The sequence below is a fragment of the Equus przewalskii genome, chromosome 2, assembly GCF_037783145.1.
Source record: "Equus przewalskii isolate Varuska chromosome 2, EquPr2, whole genome shotgun sequence".
NCBI lineage: Eukaryota > Metazoa > Chordata > Mammalia > Perissodactyla > Equidae > Equus > Equus przewalskii.
In genome coordinates, this window is record NC_091832.1 from 58,436,620 (window position 1) to 58,458,451 (window position 21,832).

The 21,832-nt window shown below is 37.4% G+C and overlaps 1 protein-coding gene across 10 annotated transcripts in view; it reads left to right on the forward strand.

Moving 5' to 3' along the window:
- MSRA (methionine sulfoxide reductase A) overlaps positions 1-21,832 on the forward strand; it is a 391,817-nt gene that overhangs the window by 24,930 nt on the left and 345,055 nt on the right. Inside the window, exon 1 of one of the 10 annotated variants that reach the window (XM_070607492.1) lies at positions 10,574-11,504. The exons of 8 other annotated variants lie outside the window; for them this stretch is intronic. In XM_070607492.1, the coding sequence (XP_070463593.1) occupies positions 11,492-11,504 (13 nt within the window). In that variant the 5' untranslated portion in view covers positions 10,574-11,491. Of the gene's footprint in view, positions 1-10,573; positions 11,505-11,855; positions 11,918-21,832 lie in introns of those variants that run through there. One more of the 10 variants, XM_070607460.1, reaches the window with a different exon arrangement.

A 21,832-nucleotide genomic window follows, 5' to 3' on the forward strand; every position in this document is an offset into this window, starting at 1 on the left:
AGCTAAGTAGGAGAGAGAATGGGGAGAGGGGATGGGGATGAGTGACTGTTGCATTTGGAGTGCCCTTCTTTGCACTAAGAGGTACTTGTGAACCCCCTTAGTCTTGTCACATGTATATGTTTTCCCAGCCCCTCCCCTCACCTCCCCCAACTCTGCAGTAATGTCTTTGCAGGCAAGAACTGTTTCTGCTTCATTGTCTTATCCCTGGAGCACCTACCAAGGTACCTTGCACATACTAGTTCTTCAGTACATTTTTAGTAAACAAATAGATGTGCTCAGTATGGTGCAGATAGATGACTGAAAAAGTTAATCACCTCTGCACTTAAGGAGTTTATAGTTTGTTCAGGAAGACGAAAATAACATAGATGAGAATAATTAAGCCAGGAACCTTGTGGCCCTGACAAAGGGGTGAATTTATCAAGAATTTGGAAATACTTAACCATGTTTATATTCTTTGTTGTGTATGTAGTGTTTGAAAGAATTTGGACTCCTATTCAACTTATCACTAATTCACATACATTTTTCCCATATTGAAGACAAAAATGTAAAGGCATATTTCCAGGGATTTCTAAAGGGCACCAAAGATTATGAATTTCATTTTAGTATCAGCAGATGACAATCTAATTTTGATAAGTTATTTTGAGCTTAGTACATCTAAAACTCAGGTTAGTTTTGTTTTCTGGCTACTTATTTCTGATGGGGAGACATTTCCATGGAGATATTAGGATAAAATATTGTTTTTGGAAATGTGACACATTGCCTTGTGTTTTTAAAATCTCTTGGGTATTTTAAGGGAAATTTAATCCATCTGATTTTGATCTAAATATAATTTACTCACAATAATGGAGAAATATTTGATATCCAGAGAAATCTGTTGATGCTCTTAGAGCTTTTCTCCTGGGAAATAAGAAATCACGCTTTTCCAAGTATAAATCACAAACTTACAATGTCTAATTTTTCTGCTTATTTAACAAAGCCTGAGTTAAGCGTCAAATTGGATAGTCCAGGTCAGTTGTTTTTGTTTTTAATGTTTTCAGTCGTTCTTTTAAATTCATGCATAGGAAATTTTCTTCAAAGAGGTTTTCTTTTTTTCTTATTCTGACAGTTTTATCTGCTATCTTATTTTTTTTTTTCAAACAAGGATTTTGGAAGATTTGAGGTAATAAAACACTTTTGATGTGTGTGGATTAACGGTGTCTCTACTCAAGCTGTTTCAGACTGTCAGCAGCTTGAAATGGCATTTGAATGTATTTCTTAATTTTAATTTTAAAGCACTTTCTCTGAGAATGAGATACCAGGCCTAAGTGGATATTTTGAATTTAAGAGAAGTGGTTTAGGCCAAAGTACAGCCAAATTTTGTACTCTTGAAAGACCTGACCTGAAATCCATTTACAAATGAAAAAAGAGATCATGACTGCATTTTGGAAATGAAATGTGAGAGGACTTGGGCACTGTCAGATTGTCAGAGGGTCTTGGGTGGCTACCCAGGGATCAAGGGGCAGGGCCTGGTGTTTGAGCCGCCTGGCTGCTTTTACATGCTGCTCCTTTAGCATCTCTGACTTCTCTTGGGGCTCATCCCAACTTCCAGGATAGACTTCTTCTGGCCCTCTGAGGATGGTGGCGTTCTCAGCCCTTCTCTTCCCTGGGTAGCCTTTGCCTCTGACTTGGGCCTTGGCCTTGTTCCTTCAGGTTCCCCTGCTCCACCAGAAGCCACCCTGTGGAAGACTGGGCGGGGGCCCAGCTCTTGCTCCACAGCCCTCTGCTGCCCTCTGCTGCCCACAGGAAATGGCAATTAACCCTCCGGTCCCAGCTGGCCCATGGGATCTGATGCCTGGGTCATTGCACTAGTCTTCTGGCCGCTCCTTCCTTTAGTCAGCAGACAAATCATAGCCAGATAAATCTCTCTGAAATATCATTTCATGTGAGGATCAGCTCAACTGCAGTGGTTATGTGCCAGACTGGAGACAGACTGCCTAGGTTCAGTTCCAGCTCTGCCATTTATTAACTGTATGACCTTGGGCAAGTTGTATGACCTTGGGCAAGTTAGTTAAACTCTGTGTGCCTCAGTTTCCTAGCCTCAAAAATGGGTTTATAATACCCTTATGAGGTAGGCATTATTATTATGAGGATTAAATGAAATAAAATGGGAAGTGTTTAGATTGTGTCTGACACATAGTAAGTACTAAATGAATATTAGTTAATGTTATACTCATCACCCTGCTTTTCTAGGATTTACTGTACATGAGCATTTCCCAAAAGGTGGGACTCCTAATACAAGATGATATTAGATGGTTCAGGGTGTGGCATTAAATAACGTGGACCACAGTGAGAAAGCTATTCATTTTTTCAGTTATCTTTCAGCTCTTCTGATTATATCAGGATGAAAGTGTCAGTTTGGTGCTAGAGAGTTTTAACCCTTCTCTAACACTTGTTACTCTCTCTTTTTAATAGAGATAGGCCTCACGCTTAGAGACAGCTACAGGCTTTGACAATTTAATAATAGCCATTTTTATAGTGTTTTCTACTTCTGGCAAATGATGCTGGTCTTTATTTTATAGTTGCATTATAAAGTTTCCTTGAAAAAGTAATCTAGGTTAAAACAGAAGTGAGTTTAGAGTGTTAAGTAAATAAACAAATCATCCTAGAATTTCAAGTATGGCAAAAATTGTGAAGATGGTACTCAGATGCCTGAGGTTTGGTGAAACCCCAGAGACAGCACGTGCTTGGGGCCTTCGTTTTGGTCCTCAGCTGGCTTGCGACCCTTTCTGCTCTCCTTGTGGGCCTCTCTGGACGCCAGACTGCCCCACTGATTGCTGACATGTCTTGAGCATTCCTGCCTTTGGATTTTTTTTCTCAAGAATGTCCTCCAGGTTCCACTTTTCTGGTTTTCATTCATCTTTCAAGGCCCCATTTAAAACTAGCATCCTCTGTACGACCTCCCTGAACACCTTGCTCCAATCTTCTCTCCTTCCTCCAGACTGTACCACTTTCATTGCCTCTTCCGTTTATTTGGCTGTCATTTTTTGGTATATGATGTTGATTATTTCCATGTATATGTCCTATTTCTACAACTAGAAGAAAAGGACTAGAATCTCTTTAGGATGGGAAGAATACCTTAGTCATCTCAGTAATCCCTTTAGGGCCTAATACATTGCCTTGGATGCAGTAAATGTTGCTAAATACTTAGTTGTTGTCTGCCTGTAGTGAGGTATCATTTCTGTACCATAAAATTCACCTATTCTGAGTGTCCAGCTTTATGATTTTTAATAAATGTATACAGTTGGGAAACATCAACACAGTCCAGTCTGAAACACTTTCATCAGCCTCCAAAGTTGTCTCCTGCCCATTTGCAGTCAATCCCCTCTCCTACCCTAGCACCAGGCAACAATTGGTCTGCTTTCTGTCTCTATAGTTTTCTCTTTTTAAAAGTATTTCATAGAAATGGAATCACACAATGTGTAGTCTTTTCTGTTTGACTTCTTTCAGTTAGCATGATGTTTCTGAGGTTCATCTATGTTGTTGCATGTGTTAGTAACTTGTGCCTTTTTATTGTGTAGTAACAATGGACAGACCACATTTTGTTTATCCACTCACCATGTGGTGGACTTCTGGATTGTTTTCAGTTTTTGGCTGTTAATTCTTCAGTGAATGTCCATGTGCAGGTCTTTGTATGGACATATGTTTTCTGATGGGTGGACTTAGGGGTGAAAATTGCTGGTTCCTATGGTAAACATAAGTTGAACTTTGAAGAAACTGATAAACTACCATTTTACATTCCCACCAGCAATGCATGAGGGTTCCACTTTCCAACGTTCTCACCAACACCTGGTATTATCCATCTTTTTCTTTTAGCCTTTCTAGGGGGTGATGAGGGATGAGTCAAGAATGACTCTTGAGTTTTTGGGTTCAGCAATTGAGTGTTTGGTGCTACTATTTAATGGAGGCTGAAAGAGGAATGAACTTATTTAAGAAAAATCAAGAGTTCTGGTTTGGCCAAGTTGAGTTTGAGGTGCCTATTAACCATTCAGAGGGACCATTCAGTAGGTAGTGGCATGTATGAGGCCTCCTATGTTCATTCCATTTTCCTGAATTCATTAAATAATGGAACTTGGAATAGTTGCTTCAATTTTCCATACTGTAGATATGTGTCTGATGGTCTGGAAAAGTCATAGAACTTCTTCTGATGTCAGTTTCCTCATCTATAGAGTAAAATAACACCTATCTTCCTCCAAAAGTTGGGTGAGGAGTGAATGAATTAAGGAATGTGAAGGTGATTATTATCATGGTTATTATTATTAGTGCATGAGTACCTTTTTTTTATTTCACTTTTGTGTTCATTGTGGCTTCTAACCCCACATTTTGTACATAAGCAGGTGCTCAGTAAATACTGACTTAGTAAATCAATGACTGCAGATAATGACTAAGTGTGTAATGGTGGAGAATGAAGAGAGAAGAGAAAGAGGAGAGGGAGAGAAACAGAGAGGAGATGGGGGAGAGAGAGCACGGTTGTAATTTGGATTGACCTTAGGAAGATTGGCCATCACAATTCCATGTTCAGGCTCTGTGGAAAGGCAATTTATCTTTTATGACACCGGGAAGGAACATGGAAGAGTTAGGATTTGGGGAGATATTTAAATAATAACACATCACCTAAAGTGTGGTATTTTCTAAGTGTCTTTTCTTCATACTAGACATTAAGCTTCCTGAGGGCTGGGGTGATTTCTGGTGTGCCTTTGGATTTCCCAGATCCTTAGCTTACTGCTTTAAGCATGATATGAACACAACAAATATGTGTAAAATGAGTGAATACACTTTTTAAACTTCTCTCTTTATTCTAACTGAAGTGACATGGATTTGACTTTTGATTGGTTGGTAGATGACTCTTGAGCAGGTTGTTTCCTTCCTGTTCCTAGGATGTAGTGCGCATGCTTCTATCCTAGCTGATGGGTGACCTGTAATTGTAATTGCTTGTTCACATACCTGCTCCATGGGTCCTCTATGTGAGAGGCTAAGAGGGCACGTGCCTGGCACATGGTGGTTGTTCAGATAATGCTTGAGAGCATTATTCCTGACTAGACAACTGTATTCAAGACTTAGTCAATAGCTGGGAAAGACCATACCTGTGCTCTTTGGGGTTTCATATTTTAGATCTAAAAATCTAAATCTAGGGAAGGAAAGAAAGTAGGGAAATGGTCCAATAATTCTGTTTTCCTCCATTTTTTATCTTGTGGACAAGGTAGATATATTCTTGATATGGTTAGGGAGTAGCTCCCCATTGCTTTCTTAAATCTCAGACGACAACATTAGCTCATGTTGTAAGTATCCTGAGAGGGCCACAACCTCAAAAGTTCTTGTTAGCTTAGCTCATTAGGGAGAGTTTTCCTAGATTGGCTTAAAACCAAAGGATCTTAAACTTTCCTTTTTAGAAAGACTTTTTTGTCAAACAAAATCTTGTGTGAACCCCATACATATAAATCATAAAAACAGAGCTACTCTGGTTGATACGGGGGTGTTGTCCTAGAAACTTGCCTGCTTCTCCTTTCTTTGTCCTCTTTTAAGGCCCTGCAGCATCTGGGGGACTCCAGGGCTCCTGGCAAAAAAGTATGAAAAACCTCTTGTTTCTTCTGCTACCCTCAGTAGACTTCTGCTAAGTCTGTAGAGAGACTTAACCATGTTCACCTCTGCAACCACTAAGTTATAGGCTCTATAAAACTTCTAAGAACCAGTCTCTTCTGATTGTACTTTCTATCTGAGAGCTTGAATCAAAAGAAGCTTTTGAGGCCCCCAGTAAATCAAATAAGCAGTATACACTGGAAGGAAAATGCCCATATTTGTGAATTTACCGTTGTGAATTTACAGTCCCATGGTCAGTATCCTGTGTGGGCACAGAGTACTGTCCTGTCCAAGTGGGTGGCTGGGGGAGGTAACCACAAGGAGGTGGAGAGGCAGGGATGCAGGGCTGAGTCAGATCATAGGTTAGCACTGAGAAGGCCTCGGTAAGCCTGCTGAGACGGGTGCGTGTGAAGAGCGAGGCCAGTTGTGGGAAGAGAAGATTTGCTAATGTATACAGGAGGCTGGCTGTCAAAATTTGAATTCACTAGGGCCTGGCAGTTAGGGAGGGAAGACAGAGTGACTGGGTGCTTCAAGGAGGGCCTGGAAGTCCAGGAGAGCAGGAACTATCTGAAGAGTCAGAACCAGGAGAGGGGAAGAAGGGAGTGGTGTTTGCATGGAACCAGGAATGCTGGAGTTGGCTGGGATAGAACCAAGAAGTCAAAGCAGAGTAAGGCACTAGAATGTGCTGGGTTGATTCATGTGGGCCAGGTTTTAGCTAATGTATAGTATTTTTTCCTCTATGGAAGAGGCTAAAAGAGCTTTTGTGGGTTTACCTTGGGGTGTAATCATTTATGACACTCAAAAATACTAGAGAGATGATTGTAACTTTATAAAAAATTGAGATATAATTCACATACCATAAAATCCACCATTTTATAGTATACAATCCGGTGGTTTGCAGTATATTTACTAGCTTGTGCAACCATCACCCCTAATTCCAGAACATTTTCATTGCTCCAAAAGTAAACCCCATACCCATTAGCAGCCACTCCCCATTCTTCTCTCTGTCTAGTCCCTGGCAACCACTAGCCTTGTGTCTATGGATTTCCCTATTCTAGACCTTTCATATAAATAGAATCGTACAATATGTGGACTTTTGTGTCTGGCTTCTTTCACTTAGCATAATTTTTTCAATGGTTCATCCATATTATAGCATGTATCAGTGCTTCATTCCTTTTTGTTGCCAAATAATATTCCATTGAATGGATAGTACACATTTTGTTTACCTATTCAACAGTTGACGGACATTTGGATTATTTTCACTTTTTGGCTATTATGAATGATGCTGCTGTGAACATTTGTGTATAAGGTTTTGCATGGACATGTGTTTTGATCCACTCTGACACTGTCTGTCTTTGAATTGGTGCATGTAGACCACTGACATTCAAAGTGATTATTGATTTAGTTGGATAAATATCTACCATATTTGTTACTGTTCTTTTTTTTGTTGCCCTTGTTTTGTGTTTCTATTTTCGTCTTCCACTTTTTTTCTGCCTTTTGTTGTTTTAATTGAGCATTTTATATGATTCCATCTTCTCTCCTTTCTTAGTATATCAGTTATGTTTTTTTTAAAGTTGTTTTAGTGATTGCCCTAGAGTTTTCAATATTCATTTACAACTAATCCAAATACACTTTCCAATAACACCATACTACTTCACAAGTAGTGTAAGTACCTTATAATAACAAATAATCCTAATTTTTCCCTTCTGTCCCTTGTATCTTTACTGTCATTCAATTATTTATATGTAAGCATGCGTAAGCATATATATATACACACATAAGTGTATATAATCGAGTACATTGTTGCTATTATTTTGAACAAATTGTTCTCTCTTATACACTTAAAAATAAGAAAAATAAAAGTTTTTATTTACTTTCCTTATTTCTGCTTCACAGATCTTCCCTTCTTTATGTAGATCCAAGTTTCTAATCATGAAAGGGTGTTGGATTTTGTCAAATGCTTTTTCTCTGTCTATTGAGATGATCAAGTGGTTTCTGTCCTTTATTCTATTAATATGGTCTATTACATTGATTGATTTTTCTTTGTTGAATCAACCTTGTGTTCCTGGGATAAATCTCACTTGATCATGGTTTATAATCCTTTTTATATGTTGCTAGATTCAGCTTGCTAATATTTTGTTCAGAATTTTTGCATCTAAATTCATAAGGGATATAGGCCTGTAGTTTTCCTGCAGTATCTTTGTCTGATTTTCTTTATGGTTTTTCTATTCTCTATTTCATTTCTCTCTACTCTAGACTTTATTATTTCTTCATTGGTTATTTAGGAGCGTTGTTTAATTTCCATATATCTGTGATTTTCCCAATCTTTTTTTCCTGTGATTCATTTCTCCTTTTATTCCTTTGTGGTTGGAGAAATGCTTTGTATGATGTCAATTCTTTTAAATTTATTGAGGCTTGTTTTATGTCCTAACATATTGTTTGTCCTGGAGAATATTCCATGTGCGCTTGAGAAGAATGCGCATTCTGCTGTTCCTGAGTGGAGAATGCTATAGACGTCTGTTAGGTCCAGTTGTTTTATGGTGTTGTTCAAGTCTTCTCTTTCCTTGCTGAACTTCTGTGTAATTGTTCTGTCCATTATTGAAAGTGGAATGTTGATGTCTGCAACTATTATTACAGAATTGTCTATTTGTTGAATTGTCTTATTTCTTCCCTCAGCTATTTTTTTTTTCTTTATGTATTTTGGGCCTCTTTTGTTATGTGTATGTATGTTTATAATGGTTGTATCTTCTTGATGAATTGACTTTTTTATCATTATAAAATGTTCTTATTTGTCTCTAGTGACAATATTTTCTTAGTCTATTTTGTCTACATTAGTATAACCACTCTAGCTTTCTTTTGTTTGCTGTTTGCATACTATATATATATTTTTTATCCTTTTACTTTCAACCTGTTTGTATGTTTGAATCTAAACTGTGTCTCTTATAGGCAGCATATAGTTGGATCATTTATTTTTATCCGTTCTGCCAATCTCTGTCTTTTAATTGGAGTCTGTAGTTCATTTAAGTTTAATGTAAATACTGATGAGGTTGGATTTACTTCTACCGTTTTGCTGTTTTCTATATGTCTTTGTCTTTTTTATTCCTCTGTTCTTCATTACTGCCTTCTTTTGTGTTAAGTAAATATTTTTCTATTAATTCCCTTGTTTTCTTAGTGATTACTTTGGGGATTACAGTTAACATCTTAATTTATAACAGTCAAATTCAGATTATTCCAACTTAATTTCAATAGTATACAAAAAAATTGCTCCTATGTAGTTCTGTTCTATCCCTCTTTTATTCTGTTGTCAAAAATTACACTTCATACATTGTGTGCCTGTCAGCATAGATTTATAATTATTGCTTTATGCTATCATCTTTCAAATCAGATAGAAGAAAGAGTTACAGACAAAATATATTGATACTGTCTTTAATATTTACTTCTGTAATTGCCTTTACTTGTGCTCTTTATTTCTTCATGTGGATTCGAGTTACTGTCTAGTTTCCTTTCATTTCAGCCTGAAGGAAAATTCCTTTAGTATTTCTTACAGGGAGGTCCACTAGCAATAAACTCTCTGTTTTTGTTTATCTGGGAATGTCTTAACGTCTCCCAGATCTTTGAAGGAGATTTTGGTGATACACAATTCTTGATGGATGATGTTTTTTCTTTCAGCACTTTGAATGTGTCATCCCACTGCCTTCTGGCCTCCATGGTTTCCAGTGAGCAGTCAGATGTTAATCTTATCCAGGCTCCCTTGTACATGAGGAGTGGCTTGTTGCTGCTTTCAAGATTCCTTGTCTGTAGTTTACAACAGTTTGATTATAAATTCCCACTGCACTGTCATCCTGCCCATGTTTCACATCTCTGTTTGAAAGGATAGCATGGACACCTTTGTTAGTGCTTTAATTCAATCCTTATGATTTCTCTGTAGCATTTCTCTGCTCTGTCAAGTGTATGATTTAGTAATGTGTCGTTTTGTTTTTCATTATCATATTTCATAGTTTTATAGAACTTGAGAGTGATATTCATGTGCTCCGTCCCCATAATTCATTCACCTAATAGATTTGCTGAGCACCCGCATGTGAAAGGCTCAAGACTTTCAGTTTCGTTAGGTAGAAGACACACGTCCTGCCTGTGAGGATGGCACGTTTGGTTGGTAGAGGACACATACTCAACAAATTACTCTACAATTAAAATGGAGGTATAATGAGTATAAACAGAGTATTTTGGGAGCACAGAGGAGGAATCACTGATTTTTATATTTGATATTAGAGCAAACTGAGGATTATGTAGATTAAGCATTTTGAGACATTGAGGATACATAAATTATAAAGACAGAGCCAAGGATTAGAACCTACTATTCTGGTTTTTTTCTATGAAACCATGGTGATCCTAGAGTGTGGCTATTCTGCGTTTTCAAGCAACAAAGGTAAAAATGATTTAGTAAACAACATGGCAGAAAATGATTTGGCAGAAGTTGATGCTGTTCATGCCATAATTTGGGTACTGTACCACCGTCTCCTGTTTTCAAATGTATTAATTGGTTAGCAGAGGATGGGTAGATGTGTGAAGCTCAGACCAGCTATTTTGCTTCAAAAGATGTGCCTGCTACACGTAAAAATAAACAGTATTTATTTGTACTTGTTAGAATGTACTATTATGAATTTAGTAAACAAGTGGCTATGTTGAAACTTGAGTTTCAAAATATGAAAAGATGCTTAATTTTACTAAATCCACCCTAAGTTTTTTCTTTCCCTTTTAATTGATATTTATGTTTTGAAAAGAATTATTTCGCCCTTTATCTTCAGTAAAATTTTGGATAGGTACACTTTATATTAGGATTTCCTTAAAAATAGGAATTGCTGATCAATGACAACTATGTTCTTTTCCCATAGGATAAAACATGACTTATTTGGGCATACGGTTTTAATTTTAATCTGCATGCCTCCTTTCCTATTCTCCCATGATTCTTTGCAGCAAGGCAAGGAAAAACAAGTCTTATAAAAAGAAATACAGTATGTGGTGCTTATTAAAGTTACATACATCTCTTCTCACAGGAGAATTTTGATTTACTGCAGGTTGTGCATATGTCGCATATGGACATTTCTAGAGAACAGATTCCTTATCGCTGAACACTGAATGGCTTCTAGTACTCCATTATTGCTCCGGGAACATGTTAGTAATAATTATGAAAGGTAGGATGCCATGAAATCTGTAAGGTGATTTGGCAGAAGTCGATGCTGTTGGTGCCAGGATTTGGGTACCGTACCACAGTTTCCTGTTTTCAGATGTATTAATTGATCCGCAAAGGACATCTTTTGGAGACAAGAATTCAGACAGACTGGCACAGGCTGGACCTCCGCCAAGACTGCTCGGAAGGTTGCCATACTGGGAGCAAAAGAGTGAGAGAGAGAAAGAGAGAGAGAGGGAGAGAGAGGCAGAGGGAGAGCTGAGGAAAGAAAAAAAGGCAAGACTTGGCACAGCTCAGTCAAATCAGCTTCTTTTGTCTGCTTTCTCGGCTTGAGCTTCAGGAAAGAAAACCGTCCTGGGGTACAGAAAAACTCAGAACTTTTTGGTTTTCAAACTTAGAAGGCTTTTTAAGTCTCTTGGGCTATCTGAAAGTGTTGGTACATACAATGACGTTTAGTCACCAGTATTAAGGGAAATAAAAGCCGTTTTCAAAATGAAGCTTCCACAGTGTCCATGCATTTGGGAAATACTGTATTTGATTTTTTGCATGTATGATTATACCATGAGGGACAGGATTAATATAGAAGATGGAAAGGCAAACTTCTAATTAGAGAGAATATTAATTTTCTACAAAATAAAGTTTGTTCATCAATACAAACCTGCTTTCAAATCCAATCAGACATCCTTCGGAATGTGTTCAGAACGTAAGTTTTGAGATTTTATTTTATTTTTTTCCCATTTGTAGACATTCACTTTTCAAGGAGCCTTTCTAAGATTTTATGCAACCCAGCCAGGAAGTCAGAGTAAAAGTTGTTTTATCCATGTGTTTAAGAAAACGTTTTCTTAAAGCAACAGCTTTTATTTCTGCTGCTTCATGCTGTCCTAAACTACATCCCCCAGCAATGAGTGACAACACTGAAGACCAGAAAGGCAAGCTGAAGACACCAGACTTCGCATGAAGGGCAAACAAGAAATGTGAGCTTGGTCATTATTTTTGTGTGTGTCTTTGCTCTGAACCAGTTTTTGGAGGTGGGTGGGGAGGTGGGTGGGGAGGTGTCTATGTCTAAAAGATGTGTGCGATTAGGGAATTCTCATTGTGAGAAGGAGATGATAAAAGGTAATTTTTATGATGTTGGCAGAAATGGCTGGGAATGGTAGAGAAGAGAAATTTAAATCTTCTAGATAAGAAATAGTGAGCTGTGTTTGAAATACTTGGAGAAAAATTCCATTATTTGTAGTTGATTAGATTGTATAATTAAACGATTACTATAGCTTGGCTCTCTCAATGTTTTAAGTAGAAGGAAAATCTAGAAAGTTCATCGATTTTCTTTTCAATGCTACCCAGTATTTTACTTAGATATCTACTTTATATCTAATTTCTTAGCAATAAATACTTCCTATTAGGCCTGGCTATAGTTGGATTGTGATAATTCTGCTCTTAAAAATCAGCATTACTGTAGGAGAGGCTAGCTGTCAGGCACGTATTTTTGTGGAACCCCCTCATTGTCAGTTAAGTATTCTATTTCTAAAGAAGAGTTTGAGTTGTAGGATTAGGTTATGACTTCCTGCAATATATTTTCTTTGTATTTTATATACTTAAAGAATCTAGGAAAATCTTGTATGTTCATGTAAGTACTAATCATTTTGGGCAGGCTAAAAGGCTGCTTCAGGATCTCTGCTTTTGTTTTGAGTATGTAATCATGGATTTGTTAATCTCTTCACAAAATTTCTTTCTGTTTATAGTTTTATATCATTGCGTACCTTAAATAATCAGTTGTTTAAATGGTTTTTATGGTATTTTAATGACACGTCAGCACTTCTCAGAATGGCATTTAATATACAAATGTGATTTAAAAATATATGAAATCTAATACAGGTGTCTGTATAGTTAAGCTTAAGTATTTCCTTCAAGTTTTTCACTAATGAACATTTTGATCTTCAATAAAATGAAATCACTTAATGTTCATGTGGGTTGCCAAAATGACAACCTTTGTTTTATAAGCTTCTTTATACACCACCTCGCTGATACTCCTAAAATGGACGCCAAGAGATAAAAGACTTGCTGATAGGCACTGGGAAGGAGATGTTTGCGTGGCTCCAGTCTTCCTTTTTGAACTGATCACAGGATCATTCACGCCTACACTAAAACCCAACAATATATAAAACAAAGAGAAAGTTCAATAAATAAGTTTAAATTAGAGCTACATTTTAATACTGACCGTCTTATTACCGATTTATGTTTACTTTCATTTACTTCTTAAACATTTAATATAATCTCGTCATTTAGGTTTGCTGAATATATGACTATTTTAGTTTATTTAAGACTATTTTCACTTAAAGTTAAAGGAATTATTTGCTAGCTTGTTTTCTAATTTCTTTGTAGCGAATTCAGTAAGAGCAAACTTATCTTATATCCAGACTATTTTATGTCCAGTTATTTTCCAACAGTATAATAAAAAGTAAGTGAATTTAAAAACAAAGACGTTAGAACATACCTTAAGAAATATTAAATTTTTCGATACTAGTAAAGCTACATTTTATAGTGTTTAACTGTTAGACTTAAGATTTGATAATAAATATTAGCTGTTATACCCAATAAAGTTTCCTACCAATATATTGTCTCTGGCCTACTTGTTACTATCTTAAAATGAGAAAAGTCCCATATTAAGAAGCTCCTTGTTAACCGGCTGTAACAGACACTCCTTTGCACAGCCTTCTTTTAAAAGTATGTTTAGTAAGAAGTTGTGTTGATTACATTTTCGAACGCATACATTTAGGTTTACCATAATGCATTCTTCTTTACTTTTAGACCTTTTGTTTTACAAACACATTGCCATTTAGGTTATTAATTATTTCTATATTAGTATTAATGTTTCAAATCCTATGTTGAAGTGTATTAATACTAGTGCTATGATTGTACATGAACTCTATCTCAGCATATATTCGTTCTAGTTTGAATTATACACTATTTTGAAGTGGAATTATTACGACAGAAATGCATTCATGTTTAACTGCTACTTGATGCCTGTTATCAAGTCCTGTTTAGATGTACCTGGAAATACAAGCACATAATTCTATAAACTAACGCGAACCTCTCAGGGGGCCTTAGTTCAGCATTTTACAATTATTCATTCATTTATTCATTTATTGAACAAATGTTTATTGAGCACCCACCTAAACATGCTAATATTTCATCGACGAAGTTACTTTTGGTAACAGGGAAGAAAGCCACATACACGGTGGAAGAGGGGTAGGTTTAAAATGGAACTACAAAAGCTTAGATGGAAAAAAGCAGTGCTGCAGTGAGATTTATTTCACTGGATTAAAGTATGTTAACTTTTACTGCACAATATACATATTACAGAACGTTGTTATAAAAAATCAGGAGAGGTTGTAGTTCATATACCTGTCAGAATTTTGTTTTACCATTATTTGGATTTCTGCGTCCTATTGGGCAAAAAGCTCCAGTTGTTCAAGTCTTCTGATGGATGTGTGAGATAAACAATTCAGGTGTTGTGAGGAAGAAATTAAATAGGGGAAATTAAACCACTGCTCTCGTTCTAGCTTTTACGTATGTCAAAGTAGGTGTCGTTGAACCTTCGAAGATGTGGCTGCAATGTGAAAGACGGCGGTCTGTTATGAGGGATTTTTTTTTCTTTCCTTTGTTTTCTTTTGTGAGAAAGAGGAAGAAGAGGAGGCCAACCCCACATCCAGAAGCCAGCGTGGCCCTTCGAGAGTAAGCTTGCTAGGGGGCGGAATATTTTAAATGGACCAATCAGTTCACTTTCTGTATTCTCTAGGGTTTTGTTTTGATTTTTCCTTAGCTTTGTTCACTAACATAACGACTCATAGGCATAATACATCTCTTGACTCTAGAAATAAGTGAGCATTTGACTTAGTAGCCTAACTTTATTCCATGCGGTTGTTCTCTAATCTAAAAAGAAGGTGTAGGTTCATATTCTGAAAAGGAGAGAAAAGTCACAAGAGCCAGGGACGTGAGCTTGGAGGCTGTCGTGGCCAAGGCTTGTGTCAGGGCCGAAGGCCAATGGAATGGAGAGGAGAGGGGTTTCAGCCGCGGATATGCACTGCCGAAGTCACTCAGCAAACATTCCCGGAGGGTCTGCTCTGTGCCAGGCAGCGTACAAAGATATACGTTCTGCCCATGAGAAACGCATAGTCTGGTTGTGGGGAGGGGAAGGAGGAGAATAACCGATAAATGTGTGTTTCTTTACAGTTTACCGAATGCTTTCATCTGTTGTCTCATTTAATCCTGGCAAGAATGCCTAGCATGGAGACTGGGACATAATGGCCCTATAATAAGGATTCGCTGAAGGAACAGACCAAGTTGTAAACCAGATTATTATCTTCTTGAGTCTTATTTGATTAAGAGAATATTTTCCCTTGTGGTTGAGGAACAAAAAGCACTGTACTTGCTTTTATCTTGAGTCTGTGTTACTGGCTGTGGGTTTAGAGGGGATGGAAGGTAGGGCCACATTCTTTGTGACCAAGTTAGAATCCCCTGAGGTAGCCACTGGAGACAATATAAAGGGACTTGACTGGTATGCATTGGCTCTGACCACCATTCCCGCCCAGCTGGCCCTCTGTTGTCTTGCATTCTCCCTTTCATAGTTTCCCCACAGGATCTCAGAACTGTACCTTAGGACTTGGTGGTGTGGCCTAAGCATGGAGTAGACCAACTGATTTCTAACAAGTTTAAAGTTTTTCTTAGGAGCATGGGAAGAAATGTGGGGGTTGAGAGAGCGTGGTGAGGCAAAATTGTGGAGAGCTGAGGGTTCCGCTCCATAGCTGGCTTCAGTCCTGTCAGTAACTCCACTAGGAGAGTGAGGGTGGATATGGGGTCTTGGAGTTTGACTGGAATATCAGACACAACCACCATCAGGAGTGTGATAAGACGTGAAGAGCCGGTTGCTGAATCCAGTTCATGTTGAACAGCATCTTTCTAGGTCTTTCTGAAGGGATGTTTTGAGGCCCAGGTGAGAGAGGAGCAGAGTCAGGGTCATTGTATACAGTTGTGTCATCAGGCTTGTAGGGGGCTGCAATTCAGCCCCCACTTTCCTGCCTAAGCTCTCTGCCTTGGTCTGCTAGAGGAAGGGACAAAGTCGTCATAGGTGTGAGTGGTGGCCCTGGAGAGAGTGGGCGTGGGGGTGAATCCAGGCTTGGAATTGAAACACAGGAACGGAAGAAGGTCAGAGGGTCTGGGGCTGGGGAGGGCAGCATTCCAGTATTTGACTGTGGGGTCCAGGTGGGGTTAGGAGATGTTATCAGAAGAGTTCTGGAGAACATGGTAAAATAGGGAGAGATGAGTGTGTAGAAATTCCATTAAAGTGAAAGAAAAGGTCAGAGACTACCGAAGTTAGGGGTTTATTCTGAAACCCGACAGGTTGTAAAGGAGCACCAGCTGCAAGACTTGACTTAGCTTGGTCATTGGTTGTGCTAATGTTATTTTATTTCTCTAAAAGCAAGTGTAGGAAAGGAAAAGAGTTACTTGTTTCTGTTCCATGTTCCACAATGTTATAAGAATTAAAATTTTCTTTTCTGTTTTACAGTTAAGAATCTCTTGATCCTGTGTAATTAGAATACCCCTAATATATGGATCTTGAAGTTTTATGGAAAGTATTTTGGTATTACAGTTTAGGTTTTGAAGAATTAGTCCTTCTGTAGCGATGCCATGTTTTTCATGCCATATATCGATGCCATTTGTATCTCTTTTTCCATTAGCCACCATAAGTTGTTTTTCCTTACTTGAAAAGATCAAATTGTTCTGAGACTCAGCAGTGCTTTATGTTAGGGCCTTTGAAACAAATAGTCCTTTACCATCATGGGTTAGAGAGAATGGGTTTCAGAGCCTCACCAGCCTCAGTGTGAATTTTAACTCCATTTTTCACTTGTTGAACTTTGGCCAAGTTATGTAAAGCCAGTGTCTTCATGTGTCAAATGGGATCATGCTATCTTCCTCAAAAGTTGTTGGGAGGAGAAATAAGGAACTATATGGAAAGCTCTTAGCGTAGTGCCTGGTACATAGTAAGTACTCAATAAATGGTATATTTTATTTTTTAATTATAATTTTTTAAAAATTGTGGTAAAAATATGTAACATAAAATTTACAATCTTAAGCATTTTTAAGTGTACGGTTCAGTGACATTAAGTATACAGTCATGTACCACATAACGACATGTCGGTCAACAACAGACTGCATATATGAGGGTGGTCCCATAAGATTAGTAACACACAGCCGGGGTATGTAGTAGGCTATACCGTCTAGGTTTGTATAGGTACACTCTATGATGTTTGCACAATGACAAAGTCACCCAATGACACATTTCTCAGAACATATTCCTGTCGTTAAGTGATGTATGACCATATCATATTTTTGTGCTGTCATCAGCATCATCCATCCACAGAAATCTTTTTTATCTTGCAAAACTGAAACTGTGTACCCATTAGACAACAACTTCCCATTGCCCCCTCCCCCTAGTCCCTGGAAACCACCATTATATTTTTTGTCTCTATGAATTTGACTACTGTATGTGCCTCATGTAAGGGGAATCATACAGTGTTTATTTAATTTAGCACCATGTCCTCAAGGTTCATCCATGTTGTAGCATGCATCAGAATTTACTTCCTTTTTAAGTTCCTTCCATTTTATTTACCTGTTCATCTGTCTATGGACAATTGGGTTGTTTCCACCTTTTGGCTATTGTGAATAATGCTGCTTTGAGCATGGGCGTACAAGTATCTGTATGGGTCTTTGCTTTTAGTTCCTTAGGGCTTATACCCAGGAGTGGAATTGCTGGGTCAATAGGCAGTATTAGCACTCATAGCAGGTTACATTTTTGAAAAACTTGTTGTCAGCTGATGTGATTTAAGTTGAATTTGACTTTCCAGCATAGATAGTGGTATATCAAATAAGAGGTTATAGACTTGACTAAGAGCTCATGATGTCTAGCTTTTTGTGGAAATAACCCAAACATCACATTTGTCACCTCTAAATTATTTTATAGTATAGAGTTTTGCATGGTGTGTTAATCAGACAATACTCTAATCATCCACATAAAATAGTGTTTATTTATTATCATGGAATATAATAGTCACATTTCATTTTTAATACAAAGTGGTTTCTTAGCATTCTTACTATTTCTGTTTAGAGAACTTTCTGTAGCCATTCTTTTAGGGTAAGTCTGCTGGCAACAAGTCTCTCAGTTTCCCTTCAACTGAAAATGTCTTGATTTCCCTTTTTTCCTGAAGGATATTTTTGCTGGATATAGAATTCTGGGCTGACAGTTCTTTTTTTTCCCCAGCATTTGAAAAATATTGTGCCACGTCCTTCTGCTTCTGTGGTTTCTGATGAGATACCTGCTGTCATTCCAATTGTTTTTCCCTTCTCAGTAAGATGTTGTTTCTCTCTCATTACTTTCAAAATCTTTCTCTTTGTCTTTAGTTTTCAAAGAGTTTAGTTATGATGTATCTTGGCATGGATTTCTTTCGATTTTTCCTGGAGTTTGCTCAGCTTCTTGAATATGTAGATTTATGTCTTTTGCCAAATTTGTGAAGTTTTCAGCCATAATTTTTTGAGTACTTTTTAGGCCTGCCCTCTTTCTCTTTTTTCTTCCAGGACTTGGATGACATGAATGGTAGATCTTTTGTATAGTGCTACAGGTGGTTGACACTGATCATTTTGTTAAATCTATTTTTTCTTTGTTGTTCAGATTGGGTAATTTCTGTTGTTTCTATCTTCAGTTTCACTGATTCTTTCCTCTGTCATCTTCATTCTGTTACTGAGCCCACCTAGTGAGTTTTAATTTCAGCTATTATATTTTATCTGCTATTTCTTCGCTGAGACTTTCTATTTTTCATTTGTTTCATGTGTGTTCATAACTGCTTTTTGAAACATTTTTTTGTGATAGCTGCTTTAAAATCCTTGTCAGATGATTCCAGCACCTGTGTCATCTTGGTGTTGGCATCAGTTGATTGCCTTTCCTTGTTCAAGTTGAGATTTTCCTTGTTCTTGGTATGACAAGTGATTTTGATTATATCCTGGACATTTGGGTATTATGATATGAAACTCTGGATCTTATTTAAATCTTCTGTTTTAATAGCCCTTCTCTGACACCATGCCAGCAGGGGAAAAGGGATCACTCCCTCATTACTGTGAGGTGGGGGTGGAAGTCCCCCCCTCCCCCCACCCCAGTCATTGGCCTTTATTTACAGCCTGGTGTGAGAGGGGTGCCTTGTTACTGCTGGGTGGGCCTGAAGTTCAGGCTTCTCTTCAATGATACTGTTATTTTTAATGTTAGTTTTGTACTTGGTGGAATAACCTGAACAGTCCCTGAGCTGTGTAGTCCTTAAATTTAGCTTATATTGTTAGTGCTACTTATATTTGATAATTTATTTAGTGATATTCAAATTCTCAAATTAGGGACTGAACCCTCTCCAAACGCTAGCTTTCCTAAGATTAGTATGTGTTTACCATTAGTACACTTAATAAAAGATTTTAAGTGAAGAAACATTATAGTTTCTACTTTATTAACTTTTTTTTCCTCGAAGATTGGCACCTGAGCTAACATCTGTTGCCAATCTTTTGTTTTTCTTTTTGCTTCTTCTCCCCAAAGCCCCCCATTACATAGTTGTATATTCTAGTTGTAGGACCTTCTGGTTGTGCTATAGGGGGCGCTGCCTCAGTGTGGCCTGATGAGAGGTGCCATGTCTGTGCCCAGGATCCGAACTGGCGAAACCCTGGGCCGCTGAAGTGGAGTGTGTCAACTTAACCACTTGGCCAGGGGCCTGGCTCCTCTACTTTATTAGCTTTGAAAATTTATTTTTTAAAGGAGAGAAAAGCCTGCCTGTTCAAGGTTTCCATTTTTCCCATCAATAACATGCTAGGTTTTAGCAAACTTTTGTGGTTTATTTTTAGAAGAGGTCAGTATATTAGAAATAGTCAAAAGGAATAGATTTGACTGGAGGCTTAAAAGTTTCAGTGATAAAGTATTTTATTTCATTTGCTAACTCACACCTGTGGTTTCAGATCAATAACACAGATCGTAAAGATGATGCATATGTCTTTAGAGTCATAGATTTTCCAGGTTCTTCATGGTCACCTGTGGTATAGTAACGACAGTACTGGATCACTGAATAAATAGATAATCTTGGGAAAATCTCCAAAACTCTGAAGCCTGACTTTTCCTCTCAGGAAAATGGGTGTCATAACACCCAAATGAAGAGCTTGTTAAGAATAGTAAATAAGGTGATATGTCTGAAAGCAATCTAACTAACAGATATTACACGAATATGAAAGATAATTATCTAGTCTGGCTACTTCAAGTATGTGACTGTGATGGGTAAAGATAATGTACCTGATTCTATGATTTTCAGCTCTGAGTGCTAAAATAGACTATGGATTATACACATACATTTTAAAAATGCTTTTAAAAGTTTTAATTATGAAAAACTTTCAACCCCATAGCAAAGTACTGAATAAAACAGAATGAATGCCTGTGTAGTACCCAGAATTAACAAATGTCGTATTTATTTGCTTCAGATGTTTTTAAAAGAAAATAAAACCCTATTTTCTCATCCCTGAAGTTGGTGTAGAACATTTCCAGGCACATGCAGTATTACTACATATATACGTAGCCATAAACAACATACCTGTTGTTTTACGTAGTTTAAAATACGTATAAAATGATTCATACTGTCGCTATCCTTTTGCAAATGAGATGAGTTCTTTTTGAGATTTATACAGGTTGCTACTGTAGGTCTAATGCTGTGGAGTATTTTGTTTTAGTCTATCCAGTCTTCTGTTGATGGATGTTTAGTTTTTTGCTAACCATGCTATAGTGGCCAACTTGCATGTGTCTTCTACACATATTTGTGATCTTTTGGGGAATTACCTAGAAATGGAGCTGAGTTGCCGAATACGTCACCTTTACTCAATAATGCTAAATTGTCCTTTCAAGCATTTGTACCAGTTCACATTCCTGCAGTACGACATCAAAGTTCTCATGTCTCTACATCTTCACCAATACTTGGTAGTATCAGACTTTGGAAATTTTGTCAATCTAATGTACCAAAAATATTTTGCTGTTATTTTTATTTGTGCACTTGATTACTTAGAGAGAGAGAGAGCGTCTTTTTATATCGACAAATTAGATGTCCTTTTTTGTACATTCTCTATTCATACCTTTTGTACATTTTTCTTTTAAGTTATTTTATTCTTATTTATTTATAGTATATTTTATGTACCAATCCTTTATTCTGTAGACTGAAAATATCTTCTCAATCTTTGGTTTGTTTTTTCATTTTCCTTATGGCGACTTTTGAAATAAACTATGGTATATGTTTGAAAATTGGAATATGCTTTCATTGTTTATTTTCAAAGGTGATTTTAGTGATAATACAATCCATGCTTTTGGATGTGGCAGAGCGGTCTAATGGGACTAATATTTCTTTGAATGCACCTGAATTTTATCCCCTTCATTAGTATCTAGAGGATGAAGTTTCTTATTTTCCGTATAGACTTGGTCAACTGAAGTCTTTGGACGGATTCCTGGTTCCTTAGCACGAATTATTGAATTAAGACTATTATGAGATTTATTTTGTTATTTGCGGAGCGTCCTCCAGCACATCGATAACATGGCACATTCCCACTGCATCAACAGCCTTACCAAATAGGAGTTCTCGGGCCCTTAGAAAGACTGTTCTGTTGATCTGATTACCGTGATTTCTATACAGTGAATAATCTCGGTGCAGTAAACACTTTCTCCTTTCCCTAACCAGTCCTCTTGCTAACAAAATAACTTAATTGAGAAATTCAAGCTGTTGGGGCAAGTGGAATTGAGTTGTGGCTGAGGCTCCTTGTGTATCTTTTGTTGTGCAATCAAGTAGCACTTATTCACCAACTTTCCTCAGCTGTCCCGCCTAAACAAAACCCACCTAATCTCCCAAATCACTTTGCAAAACAAAAGAACACACAGGAGATACAGAAACCAGGAGGACTGGGGGCGGATGCTGTCTG